This window comes from Mauremys mutica, chromosome 1 (assembly GCF_020497125.1).
Source record: "Mauremys mutica isolate MM-2020 ecotype Southern chromosome 1, ASM2049712v1, whole genome shotgun sequence".
In the NCBI taxonomy this organism is placed as follows: domain Eukaryota; kingdom Metazoa; phylum Chordata; order Testudines; family Geoemydidae; genus Mauremys; species Mauremys mutica.
The window spans coordinates 105849741-105870725 of record NC_059072.1 but is presented as its reverse complement, the minus strand read 5'-3'; the positions used below and the strand labels follow the sequence as shown (position 1 = coordinate 105870725).

Below are 20985 nucleotides of genomic sequence, written 5' to 3'. Positions count from 1 at the left end.
CAACCATAATTGGATACATTTAAGTGGGCTAAAAATCAAATCTTTCACTGAACTACTGTTGTGTTCATGTTAAAACAAAGAACACTTGTTAAAAAGGCTTCCTTCCTTTACATCTCAAAAGACTCCAGATGCTGCATCTGGATGGGCATTATTAAAGCACATATAGAAGAGGAGTATGCTGGCTCCTTGCCTCCCTCCCTCTTGCTAGCTGGATATATGTGCCCTCTGTGGGAAAGACTCTTCTCTTTTTACCGTGCAAGAAATGAAAGACTTCACCAAGGGCTGGAATATATCAGTTTATAGAAAAGGTTGGATATAAGATGCAACCTGATTGCTTTATAAAGTGAGATTATTCAGCGCTTAGTCTGCCTAATCATCAGAGGCTTGATCCTGTGCACACTGAAGTCAAATACAGTTACTTTCCTGGGGCAGGATCAGGCCTGAGGGAGGGATTTTTTCCTGCCACTATGGCAACCCTTAGCCAGCAGGGTGAAAATTCCTCTAACACATGCACTGCATAGGACAGCCATAGGCTTCTCTCTGCAGGCCCCATCACAAGCCCTAGTGTAGGAGGCATGCCAGAGGCAGGATGGGAGTCCCTCTAGTTCATGCAGCTACAGAAATTCTCAGCAACTGCAGGCTACAAAGCAGCCAGAGACAGACCAGGGAAAGGGTGCTGTAACTCATAATAGCCAGTCATTGGTCTAAATTACTCTGGAAGCCATGGAAGAGCAGCTTAAAGCTACCTTTAAGACCCTTCCCCATTCTCAGCAGAGCCTTCCATTTGCACTTCCCGGTGGAGTTGCAGCACAGAATCTCAAGAATCTTTTCCTAACATTTAAAAGTCTAGACTTAGATGTGCGACTGTGAAATAATTTTTGACACATTATTGGACCTACTTTAAAATCCACTGTAGTGTGGTGGGGAGCTCCTCCAGATTTAAAATGTGTGTTTAAAAAGCAATTGTCTAGTCTATTACTAAGAAATCAAAAGGAGAAGACACCCACTAGTTTCAATCCTGTAATATTGTTTGTTCTGTTGCTTCAGAGGCAGCCAGCAAGGCATGAATTTACTAACAAACTGTTCCCAGAAATGCTGCAGTACTAAAGACACTCCTGGCTGATGCTTTTGACAAACAAGGAAGTTAACAACCTATTGCCAGGTTGGCTTGCGTTCCCGGAGAAAAAGGAGGGAAATGTACCATTTGACAAATAGGAAAGGTCAAACACAATGCAGGAAGAAATGCTATTCCCAAAGTGCTAAGGGAGCTGTTACAAACAATGGAAAGTAAAACCATAAACATCAAATTTACAAAGTGCTTGGCCACGTCCCTTTATTCTGACCAAAACCAGAGGCAAAAATGGGGAAAGAGAAAATTATGAACTTCAAAGGAATCAGCAAAAGGAACCATTTTATCAGTGCAGTGCCCAAGAGGCATGGACAGGACTGCTGGACAGAATTTCTCAAAGTGTCCTCAAGGCATCCAAATATCCAGCATGCATATATACTCATTGAGTGTCATTACATATGTGAAAGCCCCAGGGAGCTTAAGGCTACGAATTTACCTGCCCGTTTAATACTTTTTGCCAGTTCTTCTCACTATGAATTTGATACACTGGAACTATCAACACCTAGGTGCACCCAAGTGCAGCATCTGGGATAGCTGAATAGAAAATAGCAGCTGGCAAGCCACCCTTTATGTGAGCCCTGGTGTGTTCATGCTATTCATTATAATTCATGTCACTGTAACAATGAAACAGCAAAGTTGAAGAGAGAAGTGAGTAAAAGAGGTGAGTAAAAAGCCCAAACATACCAGAACTAAATGCAACATACCACCACAAAACTGTGTGCTCACTTGTTCATCCAAATTAGCACCAGCTACACATATACAATTGTGAAGATCAATGGCAACAAAATATTTATTTTGTTCTATTTTCTTTATGTATCTGGTGCTCTAATGGCCCTTTCTTGTGCATTACAGAACTGCCCATGAACAGTTCAAAACCCAGGCAACGGAACTGTGAATTGATATTGAATGAGTCCATTGTTGTTGTTGTCACATTTGGGAGATACAAAGGTGAGGGGTATCAGCATAAGACTCTAGACAGACAGATCTCAAACTGTGAGATGGCTTAGCCTGGCTATCACAAATTTGTTCAGAGTGAGCTGTACAATTACAGAGACATTTTCACTGACTATTGCTGATGCTATACCCATAGGTACAACACCCACTAAATACAGAGGGCTGAGGGGTTATTTTATATTGAACTTCCATTTTATAACCAAGAGCTGTAATTTCCTTGAAATCTACTGCTTGTCATGGCCTTCTTCTTCCTACAAGGTCAACAATGCCTGAGGGATGCTATAGTTACCCAGAACCTTGTCATGTTTTATCACATAATGTATACAGAGATATATATTTATAGAACATTGAAATATGCAATAACAAAAATAACTAATGTTAAATAACAAAATTGTTTATTTCATTAACATTAAAAATATTTTCTGTCCCTCAGTTTCACTTTAAAAATGGGACAGTGCAGCACTCAGAATGGAACAATCCAGGAGTTGCTACATTCTACATCAAGAACCCCTATAAAGCAGATTAACTAAAATATTCTACCTCAATGGTCGATCATCCTTAAATTCTTTACACTTCTAAAATAATAGCTCCATGGAAAAATACCTGCAATAAAGATATTTTAATAAATTAAAATGATTAAAATGTAATTTAAGTGAGTTTCCAGCCCCACACTAGAACTTGGGCACTGCCCAATGCATAGACTTCAATGCAGTACTAGGATGGACCCCAAACCCTCATAGGGTTCTATACACATGTATAATATTAAACTGATGCCCAGTCTGCTTGCTTCTGATAACTGTCCAGAATCAAGGATCCTGTGGCACTTTGAAAGGAATAAGGAATAATCCCTACTAGGGTCCTAGCCCAACATTCCCTCTCTCAATGAGACAGATTCTGATATCCCAGGCTGAGAGAGAGCCATTGCAGAGAATAAATATATGCTCTGTTTAGCTACATAATCAATATTCCCCCAGGATGTAACATGTTGTTTGTGAAGTGCATTGGCACACCTTGACCACTGACTATGTGGACAACCAAGTTCTGTTCCATCTTCAGCGCTGTTTCCCCCTCCCCACCATCATATAGTAACTGCTTCCTACAGAGTTCTCAGAGTGAAAAACTTTCCAGAGGCACAATGGTGTCATTCTAGTCATAGCATCATTTTCCAGCTGCAGGAGAAAAATAGAAGGCCAGATTCTCATTTGGGATCCAGCTCCTTTAAACTGTATGAATGGCACAAAGGAGCCAGAAGCTGGCCGCAGATGCCAAGTTGAAAATTCTCCCTGCAGAGGGGAATTCCTAACTGATGTAAAAAGCCAGCTGCTATGCCGACCATTTTCCCAGTTCTCAGGGCATATCATGGGAGAAGAGGAAAATCGGTGATGGGGAGGGGTGGAACTCAACCCTGCTATAGTAATTCATAGCCACTCTATGGTTCCCTATGGACCACAACAAGCGGTCATAAGTTAGAGCAGCCATTAAACTGCTCTAACTGATGTCTGGTCCTGGGCCAGGGAAGCTTGAGAATCAGGGAGCTATAACCACCTCACCGACCATCGTGACCCCATGCCCCAGGTGTATCTTGGCACAGGTCAGAATTTATCCCAAGGTACCAGTCCCACTTCCTCCATTTCTCACATACAGAATGCACAACCAAAAGCGAAAAAGCTGCATGCCTTTCCTCACAGCTGGGAAATAATGCCAGGACTGCAGTGACAGCACAAGGGAAAGGTTGTATGGAAGTTTCACACACAGAGAAATTTTACTCTGTTTTCTGTCCTTGTATGTATACACTGGCCCTCCATGGAAACCTCTGAATGAGTATCCAAGGGAAGAATTTAGCCTTAATCTTTTAGTTTTAAATTAGAAAAATAAAGTGAATAGAGAAAATAAGACAAAATACATTTCATGTCGCCATTGATCTGTAGATTACAAATATAATATAATCTTTCAGCGGAAGAAATACTGAACAATATTTTGTTCACATTGAATAGAGCTTTGAAAACAAGATAAATGAAAAGGCTTATTATTCAGCTCCCCCTCCTCTGCCAAAAGACTCACTTGTTTAAAAAAAAAAAAAAGTGGAGAGAAAAATTCACCAGAATCACTTTCATCCCCATAACGGCTATTAAAGGAAGAAAAACTTTTCTGAAGAATGACCTGATGGGTTTTCCTGGGTTCAAAACTGTACACCAATCCTGTTTAGCACCAACCATCAAAAACCTACACCTTGCAAATGCATGTGAAAAGAGAGAGAGAATTGGATTTTCAATTACAAACAGTGTTGGAATTATTATGCCAGGATTGAGCCTTGACAATTCTCAAGGGGGTGGTCAGACTAAGGAAAAGGGCAAGCACCCTTAATTCTGACAGCTGAATTCCTTAAGTGATAGAAAACCTTAACATGAACACTCTGTGTATATGTATGTTTGGGGTGCGGATGATTCCTCTGTTTGATGGTAGTATTCTTTGGGTCAGGAAAGTAAGGAGCAGAATAAAGAAACTATGACTATTTGCCTGACAACAGCTAAGCAATATATGTTTTTAACCCTATGGCGAGCAATGAGAGGCTAATGGTTGACATTTGTCTTCTTTTGAATAGGATAATCTCTCTCGTTTAAAGCTTTGTTCCAAATCCCTCTTGGAATCTGCCCATCTGTTTTCATTGTATTTTATTATTTTAAAAATGTCTAATGTGGTGCTCATCCTCTTGTTAATATCAGCAAGCCTCAACAGACAGCTGATGCTTTACATTTGGTTTCTATGACTGTAAGAGTCAGTAAGTCAAAGTGGTAGCGCTAGTAAGTCAGTCAACCACAACTGCATCCATCATACTCTGATCTCGCCCTATCTTAAAAACACAACTTGACAGAAGCCCCAAATGGCTAATTATAGACAGGATTCAGACCTGAGCAGAATCAGTCTGTTATTATCAGCAGAGTGGCAACATGAGACATCTTATAGGTTACTGTGTGGTCTGTCAGAAGACAACACAAAATGTCACACAGCAACTCCCTTCCACTCGAATATCATTTCATGAGGACACCTTTAAGATCTATTCAGAGACAGATAGAAGGCTAGCTCTTGTCAGTGCTGTAAAGCTAGCTGGATCCAGCACCCCATAGAAGAGGGCAGTAGAAAGAATTTGTTCCAAAAGAGAAAAAAAGCTCCCTGGCAATTCAACACTGAGAATTCAACTTCTGAGGGAACAGTACGTGAGGACTGAACAGGTTCAAAAGTCATTTTTTTCTAAGGGCATCCAGAGCTCCTCAAAGTCTTGCCTATCACCTGTCCATTTGTGAAGAATTAATACAGCGATAACAGATATTATTTAATTGGTGACAAATGAGTAGGATGGGAGAGGAAGGAATGTAGGGCACTGTAGGAATGGAGGAAGGGGTTGGTTGGGTTTATTAATGTCCAAGTTAGTTTGTATCAGAGGGGTAGCCGTGTTAGTCAGCTAGCCCAAGTTAGTTTGGTTTTTTCCTCCCTTTTTCTTTTTTTTAAATAAATTGTACAGATGAACATGGGAGAAGTTCATGCTACTTGCTGGAAGCAGTAAGGGTAAATTTCCGTGGTCCATGGATTCCACAGACCTTTGAGTGTTTCACCTCATCCCCAATGGGCCATCACATGGGAACACAACAGTTCCGTGGCAAGACTCATTAGCCCTTAGAAACTGGTGGCATGTCCTCAGATATTTTGCATGAGAGCGAGAGACACGTTGATTCCATCAGCTTCTTCCTCATACAATGCCTGAGTGTCTCAGGTGCAGCCTTGTTATTTCCTAGGGTTCTCTTCCCCTTCACGGACATCAAACTGCAGTCTCCAGGTCCTCGTGGGAAACCATCTGGTAGTTCTGACGACTCTCCAGGTAGGAGGCCAGATCTGAGTCCCCAGCTTGCTGAGCCTTGTCTCTAGGTGTCTGACCCTACAATGAAGGGACACAGATAGAAAGCCTTACACATACATTTTTAAAAGACAAGATTAATTTATGTCCCACAGAAGGTAACACTAGAAGTACAGAAAGAAAATTCAGAAGCAGAAATGTGAAGAGGCAGCTTGACTGGTGTCAAGTTAAGGTTCTCCATGAGAATTATTTAATTTTACTATATGCATGGCTCCTGGGACTAGTGAGCTCCTAGTGTCTTGCTGCCAGGCTTCCTCCTACTTAAAGTCTTTACCAGATTTTGAATAAACCCTTCAACTTTACAAGAGACTGTGTGGTTTGCAGTCGCTGACAAATAGTATATAGACACCAAAATAGATTTAGCAGAGTTCCCATCCAATGGCTGGACATACTGTGTGTGCATACTGCACAGTACTGTAGCTGAGGCATGAAAAGAAACCCATACAAACCATAAGCAACAACTCTATGAAGTGTGTAGAGAGAAAGGCTCCCAATAGCTGAGTCTGTAGAAGCCATGTTGAGCTGGCCTCAGTTGATAATCACTCTTTAGGGCATCTGACTGCTACCAAGTTATTTTAAGGTTGCTATAACCTAAAACCAGGAATCTGGAACATCAAACTTTGAAAAATATTGAAAATACATTAATATACATAGGAACATCGCAGCCCCCCAGGAACATCAATATCCCTGGGTTGATAAAGACAATCAGTCAGTGTCCACTTGTCTGCATTTCAGCCTTTGCTAACGGTAGTATTCAGTACTGTTGTCCAAAGGGAACAGATGAACCTTCTCTTCATAAGAGACTACTCTGCACCACAAAATATGGTAATCATGTTTTTTAAACTTCATTTATCTGTAGAGAAGCAACAAACCTTGGATTCTGGATTCCTGAAGTTTAACTGCCTTTTTATCACACCTTTCAACCATTACCCATAGGTTGTCTGCTTTTACCAACTTCTTGCCAGAAGGGCAGCTTATGTAGCACCTCCCAAGGTGATTGTGGTCCCCTGCAGACAGGTCAGCTGGGGTGATTAGAAACCCTGGTACTTAGTGTAATGTGGCAGTGGCCCCTCCCTGTCCATGCTCAAGTTTATTTATGTTTGTGAACTTCTTGTGGATGTTCAGTCAATCAGACTGACACAATGGCTGAATGTTCCTAGCCTCTAATTTTGCCCATATGTTTTCCTCATGCTCAGATAGTCTCATTAGGTCTGTTCAATTTTGAGTTTACGCTAAGAGGGTGGGGGAGATTGTGGTTGGCCTTGCATGAGTGGACAAAATGGAAAGTAGGGACACAGAAGGGGGTTAGCCATCCCCACAAAATAACTAGATCACAACCACAACACTGCATAGTCACCATCGAACCAAACTAGGATTCCTAATCAGTGACCCCTACATCTCTTTTTACAATGCCCAGTGATGATACTACTCTGCCCTGGAGATGCCTCACTGACACTCCATTTGAGAAAACAGTTTCAGGACAGGTTATCACTATGGCAAAGATGACCCAGGTTGCGGACTTAACTGGGGTCTCTTGTGTTTGTTTAAATCAAGACATTTTTCTAAATAAAATGACTTGTTTGAAAAGAAATGCTTTTGGAACATACAGAGGGCCTCAATAATGCAGACAGATGCTGATTGGTCTCACTCATCTAAAGGGTTTTATAATTGGTTGATTTGGTTTGGTTACCTTGGAATCTGTATTTCTTAGAGACGCTCCCGCATCCACCAAGAGCTGGCAGATGCCACGATGGCGCTGGCAGGCTGCCTTGTGCAACGCTGTCTCACCCCTAAACCAAAGCAGAGGAAACTAGCCGTAAGTTAAAATGAAAAATGCAGCATTTTTGTGAAGATCTCTTCTGTTATCCTTGGCATAGACGTACACTTTCTCCCTCAGCTTGCATACCCTCTGGATCAGTAGAGCAGCTTATAATACACATATGACATCCGGGTGGGTGGGGAAGGGAACAGGAACTGTTGCCTTCATATATTTCCTTCCTATTAGTACTCTTACAGAAACAGATCACCACATTCTTCTGGCTGCTGGAAGAGCAAGTTAGCTGCCTTTCTGTTAATTCACTGTAGGGTAAACAGTGGTGATTTTTTTCTATTATTTCCTACCCAAACTAAATATTATGACACTTTGGCTCCTGCAAGCAGGGACAGATACATGGAAGTCAAAACTCCTGCCTGCCAAAGTCAGCGCTTGCACCATATTGTTGCCTGAGCCCAGATCCCCACCTCTTCCCGACCTCCATTAGTGAGTTAGTGTTCTAGTCCTCCACAGCTGGAGATCGCCATTCACTTTAAAGCTCTAAACTATTCTGATTTTCACAGGACGCAGAGACAGTCTCACAATGCCACTGAAGTTGAAGTAATCTTCCTCATATGATGAGGAAGAGGAGGAGAATGTGTGCTCTGGGTGGGAGTGGAGGGAGGCTTTGTTAGTGGCAATATCAACCAGAGGGTGCCACTATACATCTATAAAAAATGAATGCCAAGAACTATGCTCTAGCAGGGCAGATTTCACACATTTACCAAGCCAGCAGGTGTATGTGTGTTCAAAGGAATTTCAGACTCAACACATGGAGCGGGGCAAGTTGAAACATTAACTGGGCACCAGTGTGACAAATCTCTCCTAGCTGGGATTTGAACCAAAGATGCAGCACTAGATACCAACTGATTTCCAGCTGAGAACTAAGGGACAAATTCATGCCTGTGCTGGTGCTAGAGCTACTGCAGGGACAGAAGGGAAGTGGTTTGCAACTCCCGTTTTCAGGATTAGACGGTGAATGGTTCAACCTATGGCAAAGGCTAGGGAAGCCCTGGATGCTGCCCTAACTTGCACCTCTGTTGCAATGGCCCCTTTGCACCATTGCATGGTGCAGAATCACTGGTGCATGGGAATGTTCCACGCACGCCTCTTCGTGCCCTCTTCCAGCGTACTCTGGAACGCTCCCTGCAGTGGAGGCTTCTGTGGAGATGGGGCAGAGCTGGTTCTTTGCAGGGCACTGGCGCCCCTGTGACAAGGCTATGCTTACACTATTATGGCCCTTTTGTGGCAGCTCAGTACAGATGGTGCAAAGGGGTCATAGATAGGGTGACTAGATAGCAAGTGTGAAAAATCAGGACGGGGTGGGGGTGGGGGTAATAGGCACCTATATAAGACAAAGTCCAAAATATTGGGACTGTCCCTATAAAATCAGGACATCTGATCACTCTAATCATAGAGCAGCTGTGGCTTAACCCTATAAAGTCCAAAATGGTTTGGGTTCTGACTATTTGAGATAAAAATCTTCTCTGCTTGTGGGAGGGCATTGTCAGCAAGAAGTTCTTTCTTGCCTTTGGAATTTACTATCCCTCTTGGGCCCTCAGTGCCTAGATTCAGTGTCAGGACATTGCAAATCTCACCTGTTTTCCTCTAGGACAGTGGTTCTCAAACCTTTGCATTGGTGACCCCTTTCAGACAGCAAATCTCTGAGTGCAACCCCCCCCTTTACATTAAAAACACTTTTTTTTATATTTAACACTATTATAAATGCTGAAGGCGAAGCGTGGCTTGGGGGTAGATGCTGACTGCTCGTGACCCCCCCACATAATAACCTCTTGAGGGGTCATGACCCCCAGTTTGAGAACCCCTGCTCTAGGAGAATTAGGGCAATTAGGAGATGAGGGGAGAGAATGGAGTTTGTTTTGGAGCTTGGGAGGAGGGGTGTGGTGCTCATTGGGGTTGGGAATCCTTTTTTAGAAGTCTGCCATTTTCACACATTTTTATTTTAATGTTTGTACCGCACCAAGAGATTTCCAATGAGCACAAATGGAAGGAAAGTGAAACAAATCAATCATTGAAGGAAGTGGGTGTCAAGTGGGCTGCACTTACGTTTCACTGTCTGTCATATCCAGTAACTCCGATGGACCTGTGAAAGAAAGTCACGTATGTCATATGCAGCGTTGTTGTAGCCATGTGGGTCCCAGGATATTAGAGAAACAAGGTGGGTGAGGTAATATCTTTTATTGGAGCAACTTCTGTTGGTGAGAGAGACAAGCTTTCAAGCTTACACTGACCTGTGAGGATAAGCTCAAAAGCTTGTCTCGCTCACATATGTCACATGGTATGCTTTATGTTCTATGATTGGCTGATTATTGTTCTAACCAGTAAAACTGTGCCTAATATTGTGGGCTTGGTTAGAGGTGGGTATGGTGAACCTTTCTTTGAAGTTTCGCTGCCTGTGGGTTCATATCCCCCAAATTCAACTTTGACTTTCAGGTTGAATGATCCTGCAAAGTTTACATCAAATCTCATCTGAAACCACCACATTTTACACTATTCGTTACAAAAGCACAAAATAGAACCCCTCTTCTTTTCCTCTTTTGCTGTTTTCCTGTGGGTGTATTGGGAGGGAGGAGAACAGGACTCAATGGCCTGCACCCCCTCCCCAAAAACAAACATTTTCAATATCATTGAGGGAAGCCAACTGGCTGTCTCCTGGAATTGTAGGTGGCCCACTATCTTCCTCCTCCAGCTTCACACTGTGGGAGGTTGGAGGGTATGGGGTAAGTTATTGAAGAAAAGAGGTTGGTCCCATTCCCCATACCCTTACACTGTATAAATCTTTAAGGAACCCTGCAGCCTCACTGTTTGCCTCAAGTTACCATCAATGTGCTCAAATGGTTCCACTGGCTGCTGCAATGGCCTCGAACCTCATATGGTGATTTATGGCAACTGAGATTTCACCAGCTACTAGGGAACCCGCTCCCATAATTAGCTGCTTTGGGGGCCCACTCCCCACACAGCAGGGACAGTGGGTGCTATAGACATAGCACATTCAGTTCCTACTTGGAAAGGCTGCACTGTAGTCCAACAATAATACTTCAGACATACACAACACTTTTACATTTTCAAAGTGCTATACAGCATTAATTTTAATAAGGAGCAACAATGATGGGTTCCACATTCAACCCTCCTTGACTAGAAAGGTAGTCAGATATGATGAAGGGCCTAGGAGCATGGAGGAAGGAGGAAAATAGGCAACTCCTTGAGGCTCTGAAGCCCCTGCATGCCGATAAGCGGGAACATGAAATTTGAATGTCTCATTCCATTAGAATCAGACAACTAAGAAAAAAAAATCTAGGGTCCGTCAAAAGATTGTTCTTTTCAGGCAATGATGCTCTTCCAGCTTACCAACGTTGCCATTTGCCAGCCACTGGGTTTAGACAATACACTGTAGCCCGCTGGGAAACACAACTGGAGCTTTGGCACTCCCAGATAAATACACACTTCTTTTGGGCATGGAGACAACTTTGAGTGAGTGAGGAGTGGCGTGGGGAGAGAGGAAGACAGTTTGTCTGGGGTGGAAAGTGTCTTGGTAGATAGAGTAAGGGTAAAAAGGGAAACTGGGCTAGGGCATCAGGGGAGAAAGGGAAGAGGTATGAGGTAATTGGTTTGAGGTGGCAAAGGAGCTGGGTTAAAGTGATGGGGGATTAGGCCTGCTAAGCAGGGAGACCAAGGAGGAGAGAAAATTGGACTGGGATGGAAAGGGGATGAAATTAGGGTGAAGGGGGATGGGGCTGATGGCGAGGGGCTCAAAAAGCATTCTAAAAATATACAAATAAGAAAGCCAGCACATGTTCTGCCACCTTAGGGAAGGGGGTTTATATGATATTACACTGAACTAAGCTATTTATCAGCATCCCAACTATCACAGCCAGCTTGAGGGGCAGAGACTGGTAGTATACAATTCACAGAACAATATGGTACCCAGATTGTTGTTTTGTTCTCTTATGTTTACAGCTGAAACTGGAGGCACTGAGTCATGCATAATATTAAGCTGGGCCCTTATTTATGTTCAGCAGTGCTTCTCTTAAACCATCTCACGCCCTCCTTCTAATTCCCCAGCCCCTCTTTTTGGACCTCGTTTTTACATCAGTCTCCCTGGCGCTGCCAGCCGACCATTCCAAATCCCCCTCTGGTGCAGGACAAAAGCTGCACAGATGTGGGAAAGGCTGGCACTGGGAAAGCTAACAGCACTGTCATCCTGGCCCAGTGGGGAGCTGCCTGTTTTACTGGGGACAAGAGACAAAGAAAGAAAAGGGGGCTGAGGCACAGAGAGGGAGAGGACAAAATAACCCAGTAGAAGTCCGGAAGGGAAATGCATGAGTGAGAGTTCTATCAAGGAAAACAGTGGGGGAGGGAATAAAAACAAAAGATAGAAATGTGTTGAGAGGTGGAGGAATAAAAAAAGGCCCAGGAAAATAAAATAGGGGACGGGGGGGAGTTCACTTGAAAGGAGCTGAAAAGCAAGAACCACTGGGGAGAAGACCAGCTGAGATCACTCTCCGTCCTTAATGTCTGATAGTAATTTCACACAGAAAGACTAACTTTTTTCCTCCCTCCCTCTCTCCCCTCCTCCCCCGTTTGCTCCACCAAACCCGCTCTCTGATTTCTCAGGAAGCATAGCAGTCTGGGTTTTGGGGAGGGACAAGGAGTGAGATGTTCAAAAGCAAACAGTTGCCCTTTAGGTGAGCTCACTACAATAGAAAAGAAACTAAATGACCACATTTCCAAGGCCATTTCCAAGACATTTCCAAAATCTATGGCACCGTGCAGGCTAAAAGTCCTCAATACGTGCAGCACCTACCCCTTCAAACTGAGGCTGTTAAAGCTACTCCTTCCCTCTTCAAATTCAAGCCTAGGGAGAGGTTAACAGTAACTATCTTTTACAGTTGATGTCTTTTTAACTTGACTCAGGGTCACCCCCATGACTTAAGGGTGGGGCTCTACTTTGAAAAGTGACATTGTGGGTTTCCATATTTATTGTGTCTCAATAATTTCCATATAAAATTTGCTTACAAGTAAAACAATGGATTTTCTATCTGTCAGCCTCAAACTGTGATAGCAAAGCCACATAGTGGTCTAGCTGGCTTAGGTACCTGATTTTGCAACAAAGATTTTGCAGGTCAAATGCTGCACTCAGTTATACCACTGCAACCTCACTTTCTTCCAGTTATGTGCTTAGCACAGTTATGCAATCCCTGTGCCTTCAACGGGATTACATACATGTCATTTAGAGGAGAATTTGGCCCTATATTTGGAATTTACCTAATAATTCTGTTCATGATGTGAGCCAAAATAGAATCCAGCTCACACACCCAGAATTGTGTTGGCTCTTCAGTGCTAACAGTGGTAAAACTGTATCCTTCTCACCAAAGTAAACTGATACGACTCTGAAAAAGGACTAAAAATGGCACTTTCCTACTCAATAGATCTGCTCCCTCTGTGTATTCAGAGTACAACTCCACTGGAGGGTAGCAAGGCTGTTGAAGTTTGAGGAATGTTCAGCTACTGCTGAGCATACTGAGTGACATTCCACTAGCTCTGCCTCATCTCAACAAAAGTTAACACAATACCTATCAGTGTCATCTCACTAATCTACCAAAACACACTGCATGAGTGGCTAGACCCGCTCCCTTCTCCTGAAAACATAGGGGAGAAGATAGAAAATATCCTACGCCGCTCCATGGAAAGGGGAAGAGAATCACCAGCACATATTCTCCTCCCATTAGTTAAGGGTAAATATTTCAGAACAGCCACATAAAGAATCAAGGTCAGGTTTGATTCCAAATATAGATGAAGATTTAGGAGGTTATTTTTCCCCACCAGAACTGGTTAAGCCTTTCCCAGTTAAATTCAGCTGGATTAGATTAGCTTTTCTAACATAGATTTATTTCTGTAGTGTAACAGAGCAACTGTGCTGATTGGGCATTTCTTGGCACACTCAGTTTCTAAAGGGTGTGTCTCCACCCATATGGGAAGGACCCCTGACTCTGGGAATTCTGGGAGGAAGTTGAGGGTTTTGTATCTGTTTTTCCTGCCTCTGGGAAAGAGGAAAACTTCTTTGTTACAGCCATGCCAGGAGCCAGCAAAGTGTTGCTTCTGTACTCTTGTAGAAGAGTCTATTCACTGCACGTGCATCCTCTCCTGGCTAGGCAGGGTGTAGCAGCTCTCCTCCTCCTTTGGTGCCCCCCACCGACAGTGACCTGGCCCTGTGGTGGTCTACCTCTTCCTGTGAGTTGGCCATCCAGCCAGGTCACTTTTAGTCCCAGGCCTTCTGGGGAAACACGAGTCCAACAGCCCAATGGCCTGGCAGCATCACACCAGAGGTTCTGCCCAACTTCAGGCTTTTTGGGCTTGTTAGCCATAGGCTCTGGGGTGTTCATGCCCCTGTCCTAGGTAGGCTGATAGAGGAACACAGGCCTACCCTCTACTCTGGGTTCCAGGCCAGGGACCCTGTATGAAGCAGATGAGGTCTGTTTGTTGAGATCGACTGCTGTCTCTGGATTGCTTCTACCGTGGCCTGTACCTAGGCCTTCCTCACAGTCTCTTACCCTGCTGACTCTTCTGCTGGTCCCAAAACAAATGAGAGCCAAACCACTTATGAGAAACAAAAGAAACAGAGGTCCTGCACCAGTCCCACCTTTCCCCAGGGGGCTATGACCCATAGGAGTCTCTGGTTAGGCTCTAGCCCCAGTTGGCTCTTCCTTCCAGGCAGCTTCAAGGCAGTCTCTGGCCCCAGCTAGGGCTTTCTTCACACGGTTAGTTCAAGTTATCTACTCCCTCTCTCAGCCAGCCACCAATGAACTGGGCTTTTCCTCTTTTATCTCCTTCCTCCAGGCTTGACACCTTGCATAGGTGTAACAGGATGGGGCTGATTGGGCCCACAGGCTCTCATTAATCCCCTCTTGCTCAGTATGGTGTCTGCATACCCCATCACACTCGTCTTCCAGCAATAAACAGATGTGATTCTGATGCCTACTGAGTTTGTACCTGCATTGTCATTCCAGAGACTATGCCGGATTGTTCTAGCGCACTAATAAGTACACTGCAGCATTGCATAACAGTATCTTTATATGACTAGCCTATGATTTTTCTAATTTGAGACTTTTTTTCTTAACATCTGAAATGTTTCAGATCCAGAACATGGAACAGCCTCTCCTCATGACGACACTGGTGTGTTTGAAGATGGCATATGCCCATCATCACAAAGGGCCTCCTCACATTAATGTTTCCTTTTTCCTCCTCCCCTATCTCTGAGCACATGGGATTGGATTTGCCTTTTCTTTATCATATTATATTTACCTCCCTAGTTCAATGTGAGGAATCTAAAAGTTCTGTCTAATCCTTTTTAGCATTCCGAACATTTTCCCTATAAGATTTAGTGCTGGATTTTCAGCAGCGTGCCCTGGAAGGAATTTTGCAGTGTGACTCCCATTAACATTAGCCATATCCACGAGTGCATAGGCAGCAGACACACTACAGGGGCACATGACTGGGCAGGGATTGAGGCAGCAGCAGGGATAAAAACCATTCCTGTATCTTCTCACATGAGAAAGGATGGACATTAGCTAAAATGATTTACAGGGGAAGCATAAGATATTAGGAAGTGTCAGAAAACATCTGAATCACTGATTAATATACTTCATGCTCTGAATACTGATAAGGTGCTAGGGGTCACAATCTACATTTTAAAGTACTATAGAGAAGCAGAAACATTACACGGATGAACCTTCAGCAAGTTGGCTCAGAGAGATTATCAAAGAATGAGAAGTGTCCTGTGTATAAATGACTTTTATTAATTTCTTGGATGCAGAGTGGAGAGAGTGAGTGGACCTCCATTAGTGCATTGCCAATCCCCAGTCAGATTCCCCAGAGACTTACACAAACAAGGCAGCTAAGACACCCAGAGGAAGAGGATCTAGAAAGGTTTCAGAGGGTTCCTGCCACACTGGTGAAAACGGCTGGTGTTTGCTCAATGCTATGATTTGTCTTCATTTAATCTTGCCATAGCCTCCTCACACTTTCTCTGTTAGCTGAGGAGACTCCTTCTCATGGATTTCCTGTTCACGTCCCTGCTAGCTTCAACTACTACTTCATCTTGAGTCTTCACATAAGTCTAACTGTGCTGGAATTCAATCGGGATGCACACGTGCAAGATGTGCCTGAGGGAAATATTGGGGAGGGATGGGGGGGATGAGTACACAGACCAGGTGTGTTCTGAGAGGCGGTCTGGAGAGAGGGCTCAATGAAGGAAACTACAGAATTCAGGGAAGTCCTATGGCCTGTGTTATGCAGGAGATCAAACTAGATGATCACAACAGTCCCTTCTGGTTTTATAATCTAGGAAAATGTTGCATCTCCTACAAAGTTGTCCTGTTATACTCTCCACTCTTTCCCCCTTATCTAGGGCCAGCTTCAACACTTCTTCCAAATCCATAGCAACATGCTGCAGGAGGATAGATTGGTAAGGGGTTCTGAGTAAACTTTTATTCTACTACAATGACACTTCATGGAATGTGATTCCGTGTGGGTTTGCACACAATTACTCACCATGTTCTAAGATGTATTTCACAATTTCAAGGTGCCCAGTCTTGGCAGCATGGTGAAGCAAGGAACAGTGGTCAGGTCCCTGGATTAACAGATTAGCTCCTCTCTTACAGCATTCTATGAACTGGAATGTAAATGCACAGGAAGAGGACAAGAAAACTGTAGAACAAGGTGCACAGGTAAATAAACATGCAGGTAAATTAACTGCAGGGGCGGCTCTAGGTATTTTGTCGCCCCAAGCACGGCAGGCAGGCTGCCTTCGGCGGCTTGCCTGCGGGAGGTCCCCGGTCCCGCAGATTCGGCGGCACGCCTGCGGGAGGTCCCCGGTCCCGCAGATTCGGCGGCACGCCTGCGGAAGTCTGCCGAAGCCGCGGGACCAGCGGACCCTCCGCAGGCATGCCACCGAAGGCAACCTGCCTGCCGCCCTCGCGGCAACTGGCAGAGCATCCCCCGTGGCTTGCCGCCCCAGGCATGCGCTTGGCGTGCTGGTGCCTGGAGCCGCCCCTGATTAACTGTCAGAGTTGCTAGCAGATGGCTAAAAAGGAGCAGTGGTAACCACTAGCCAAACTTTTAGGCCCTTACAATGCACAGCAAAGGCTTTTGACCTAAAACTAGCAAGACTTACAACACAGTGAGTTAACAATGTCAAATCACATTTCCTTAGCAGTGGATCATTGGTGATATACTGTAGATGAATTATTGCTTGCAAGTAGGGCTGGTAAAAAAAATTGTTGAAATTATTTGAGGTTTTTGTTTGTACATTTTAATGAAAAATTGGGGTTTCAACTAAACAGTTCACAAAAAGTGTTTGCTTTCTGTGGAACATTTCAACTTTCTGAACAAAAAACAAAATGGAGCCAAACCCCAAAAAATGTATTTGGAAATACACAGTGTCTTATGGGAGCTGTAGTTTGGGTGTTTTATGCCCCAAGTCCATCTGCAGAGATTCAGATACAGAGTTTACGTGCATGTGGGTGTCTTGCTCATGCCCTGTGCAGATGTGTAGTGGGGTGGATCGCTGTGTGTTTGTATGAATACATGTTATTACAGTGGTAGTGTTACAGTCTGTAAGTCTGTATATGAATTTGTGAATGGCCCATGTGTTCAAGATTGGGTACACACTGTATATTGCTGGGAAATAGTAAATTGCTCTTTATATTTTCATATATATTCCCATGTATATTTTTAGCCAGTAGGGGCTCTAAGTACCAAAGGATCATTCCTAAATACACTTGTATGTATTTGCAGCTGATATCATGGGAAGTATCTTCTAGGAATTAGGTTTGGGGTCTTTTCCCAAAATCTTCCTGCCTTGCCTTTCCTACTGCTGCCCTGAGAAGATCTGAACCTCTGTAAGGAAACCAACATGCCAGAGATCTGTTGTACCTCCTACTTCCTTATCCATATATTGGATATACATGCTGTACCTCCTACTTCCTTATCCATATATTCCCCACACACACACACACTTTTCTACTTGGATCTCATTGTAGGGGAAGACCTGCATTGGGAAGGCAGGAAAGAGCAGGTGATTGCTTCTTAAAGTTGCTGCAGGCTCTGGGAATTTGTAAAACACACTACTAAAAACAGTGTTCAGATTGCATTATGACAATGGGATATTATGTCATGACAAAGTCTTGATGCACCTGCAGAAGATTCAAGGGAGAGTTGCATCTTATAAATTACAGTAGCCTTAAGGGATGGGGAAACCGTGCTGTGAAATCCAGAATAGAATGTGATATGAGGGAAAAAGCAATATTGTACAAATAAATGGTGGTTACAGTGAATCATTGCTACTGCTGTTGCCAGTGGGAAAGTGGGGGCAGAGGTGTGTTTCTATAGGCAAAGATCAGGAGTAACAGAATTGCCACTTTTTCAGATAGCTTCAAGGCTTTTTCCAGTTAATGTTGCAATTGTTAGTCACAATACTCACTCAAATTCAGGGACATGTTTGCAAATCCCAACCACTTAGGGTACATCTACACAGCAAAACAAAAAAAAAACAAAAACCAAACAAAAACAGTGGTAGCGAGTTTCAGAGCCTGGGTCAACTGACTTAGGCTTGTGCTACAGTGCTAAAAAATAGAACCCAGGCTGTGAGACCTACCCCCATTGTTAGATTTCAGAGCCCGGGCTCCAGACTGAGCAGGAACATCTACAATGCTATTTTTAGCCCCCAAAGCCTGAGTGAGTTGACTCTGGCTTTGAGACTCATTAGCATGGGGTTTTTATTCACTGCATAAATGTACCCTTAGCAGCTGAAAAATAGGGATTGCAATTGTCAGAAGAAAGCGTCACACTTACAGGAATTAAACACTTTCCCTCTGCCCCCTTTTCTGCTTCCTGAGAGAGTTCCCAATAGCTGACACTTAGGGCTGGTCCAAGGTTTCTTGGGTTTCAAGCCCTTCTGAATATCCAAAGAACTTGGTTCATAGTTAATACTGACATTACAGTGCAGTGCAAAGGGAGCAGAGACTGATAAAATATCAAAAGTGTCCTCTATCAGATCAAGAAATGCTAAACTGAAGTCCCTTCTTCCTACCTTTGTAGTTGTCTAGGTGGAAGTTGCAAATATCCTTACACTCTTTAAAAAGAATTGGGGGCAAATCTGGTGTTCTGACCAACATTCCCCTTTCAGTAAAACAGGCTTTATTGTGCAAGCAGGGGCGGCTCTAGGCACCAGCAAAGCAAGCACCTGCTTGGGGCAGCCCATTTGCAGGGGCGGCATGGGAGCTGAGAACCAACAGGGGGCTCTGGGAGCTGTAGTTCCTTGGTTAGCTCCCTGCCCATAGAGCCAGCCCTGGAGCAGGGAAAGAACTGCGTTTCCCAGCATTCCCTTGGCCACTACCAACTGGAAAGGAAGGAGGGGGACCTCATGCGGCAGCGTGCTGTGAGTGCTGTGAATGGTAGGGAGACCATTTTTTAACATTCAAAAAACAGGACACTCCAGGGGGAGTGAAGCCCCACCCTGCCACCATCCACTCCCTCTGACTGCCCCCCACAGAAACCCCAACCCATCCAACCCCCCCCCGCTCCCTGTCCCCTGATCACCCCCTCCCGGGGCCCCTGCTCCTAACTGCCCCCCAGAATCCCACCCCCTATCTAAGCACCACTGGTCCTTGTCCCCTGATTGCCCCCTCTTGGGACCCCTGCCCCTTGGGACCCCACCCCCTATCTAAGCCTCCCTTTTCCTTGTCCCCAACTGCTCTCTCCTGAGACCCCCCCCCAACTTCCCCCCAGGACCCCACCCCCTACCTGTCCCCTGACAAACCCCTGGGACTCCCATGCCTATCCAATTGCTGCCTGTCCCCTGACTGCCCCCCCAACCTCCACCCCATCCAACCCCTTCTGCTCCCTGTCGCTTGACTGCCCCCCCGGAACCTCCTATCCCTTCTTCAACTCCCTAGCCCCCTTACCGTGCCACTCAGACCAGTGTGTCCAGCTCCGTGCAGCTCCAGACACGCTGCTGCATAAATGCTACTGTGCTCCCCTGCGGAGCCCACAGCCCCCCCCCACACACACACACCCAGCATCTGCCTTCCAGATTTGAACACCTCAAAATTCAGGACTGCTCAAGCTCAGTTTGGGCAGCTGTTACTTCATTTCTCCCAAATCAAATATACTGATCCACTGTAACTTGCTGTAGAAAAAGTAGGATAAAATTGAGCAAGAAATGCTTCCCAGTGGTTATTAGGACTGGGATTGCTATTTTCAACAGCCATTGCCTTTTTGTTTGTTTGTTTGTTTAAAAGGAAGACAGTGATATTGCATTGGCAAATTCCCCATAGAAAGAAAGAGTGGAACAAAAGAATAATAAAGGCACCTCAACTTTTCCTCATTTATGGAGGACAGTCCTATAATATGCATCCAGATATCCTCCAATCACACAAGCTGAAAATTGTTCCACTTTACTGCAGCTCTGTAACCATATGGGACCCAATCCTGTCTGTGTTCTGTGCACATCCAAAATTCCTGCTGAATGACCCGCCCTGGGAGCGAGTTACCAGTGCCCCAGGGCTGGGGCGGAAGGAGGGTGCAGGTGTATGTGGGGGGGAGAGCCCAGGGCTGGGGTGGCAGGAGGTGTGTGGGGGGGCCACTGGTGGGGGGGAAGGAGGGACCCCAGGGCTGGGGCAGCAGCGGGGTGGGGGGAGGGCACTGGTGGGGGGGAGAAGGGGGAAGCCCAGCGCTGGGGCAGCAGGGTGTGGGGGAGGGGGGGGAGAGCCCAGGGCTGGGGCAGCAGGGGGTATGGGGAGGAGCCCAGGGCTGGGATGAGAGGCAGCTAAAATTTTTTTTGCTTGGGGTGGCAAAAAACCTAGAGCGGCCCTATGTGCAAGGTTGGGTTGGTGATACTGTATTGCTCAGCACTGCATTTGCCTACATAATCATTTCATTGTGTAATCAACCCATTGCTCCATGAAGTGCTTTGGGATTTCTGGAGTATGAAAGGTGCAGTATAACACCAGATTATATTCACTTGAATTTTAATCATATCTCACTTGGCTATTGTTCCTCTAATATTCAATGTGCCCTGCAAGTGGCATTTGACTATCAATCTTTACAGTAGTATGTTTATGTTTTGAGAGAGGAGTAGACTATAACTCAGGGGTCGGC

At 44.7% G+C, this 20985-nt stretch overlaps 1 protein-coding gene across 1 annotated transcript in view; it reads right to left on the bottom strand.

Annotated features, from left to right (window-relative positions):
• Positions 1-4177: 4177 nt before the first annotated feature.
• The window catches only part of DGKI (diacylglycerol kinase iota), a 293207-nt gene continuing 276399 nt past the window's right edge, over positions 4178-20985 (bottom strand). The window contains exons 30-33 of the mRNA XM_045001907.1: positions 16378-16498; positions 9874-9910; positions 7684-7783; positions 4178-6014 (exon numbers count right to left, since the gene is read on the bottom strand). Of these exons, the coding sequence (XP_044857842.1) occupies positions 5898-6014; positions 7684-7783; positions 9874-9910; positions 16378-16498 (375 nt within the window). The 3' untranslated portion in view covers positions 4178-5897. The remainder of the gene's footprint in view (positions 6015-7683; positions 7784-9873; positions 9911-16377; positions 16499-20985) is intronic.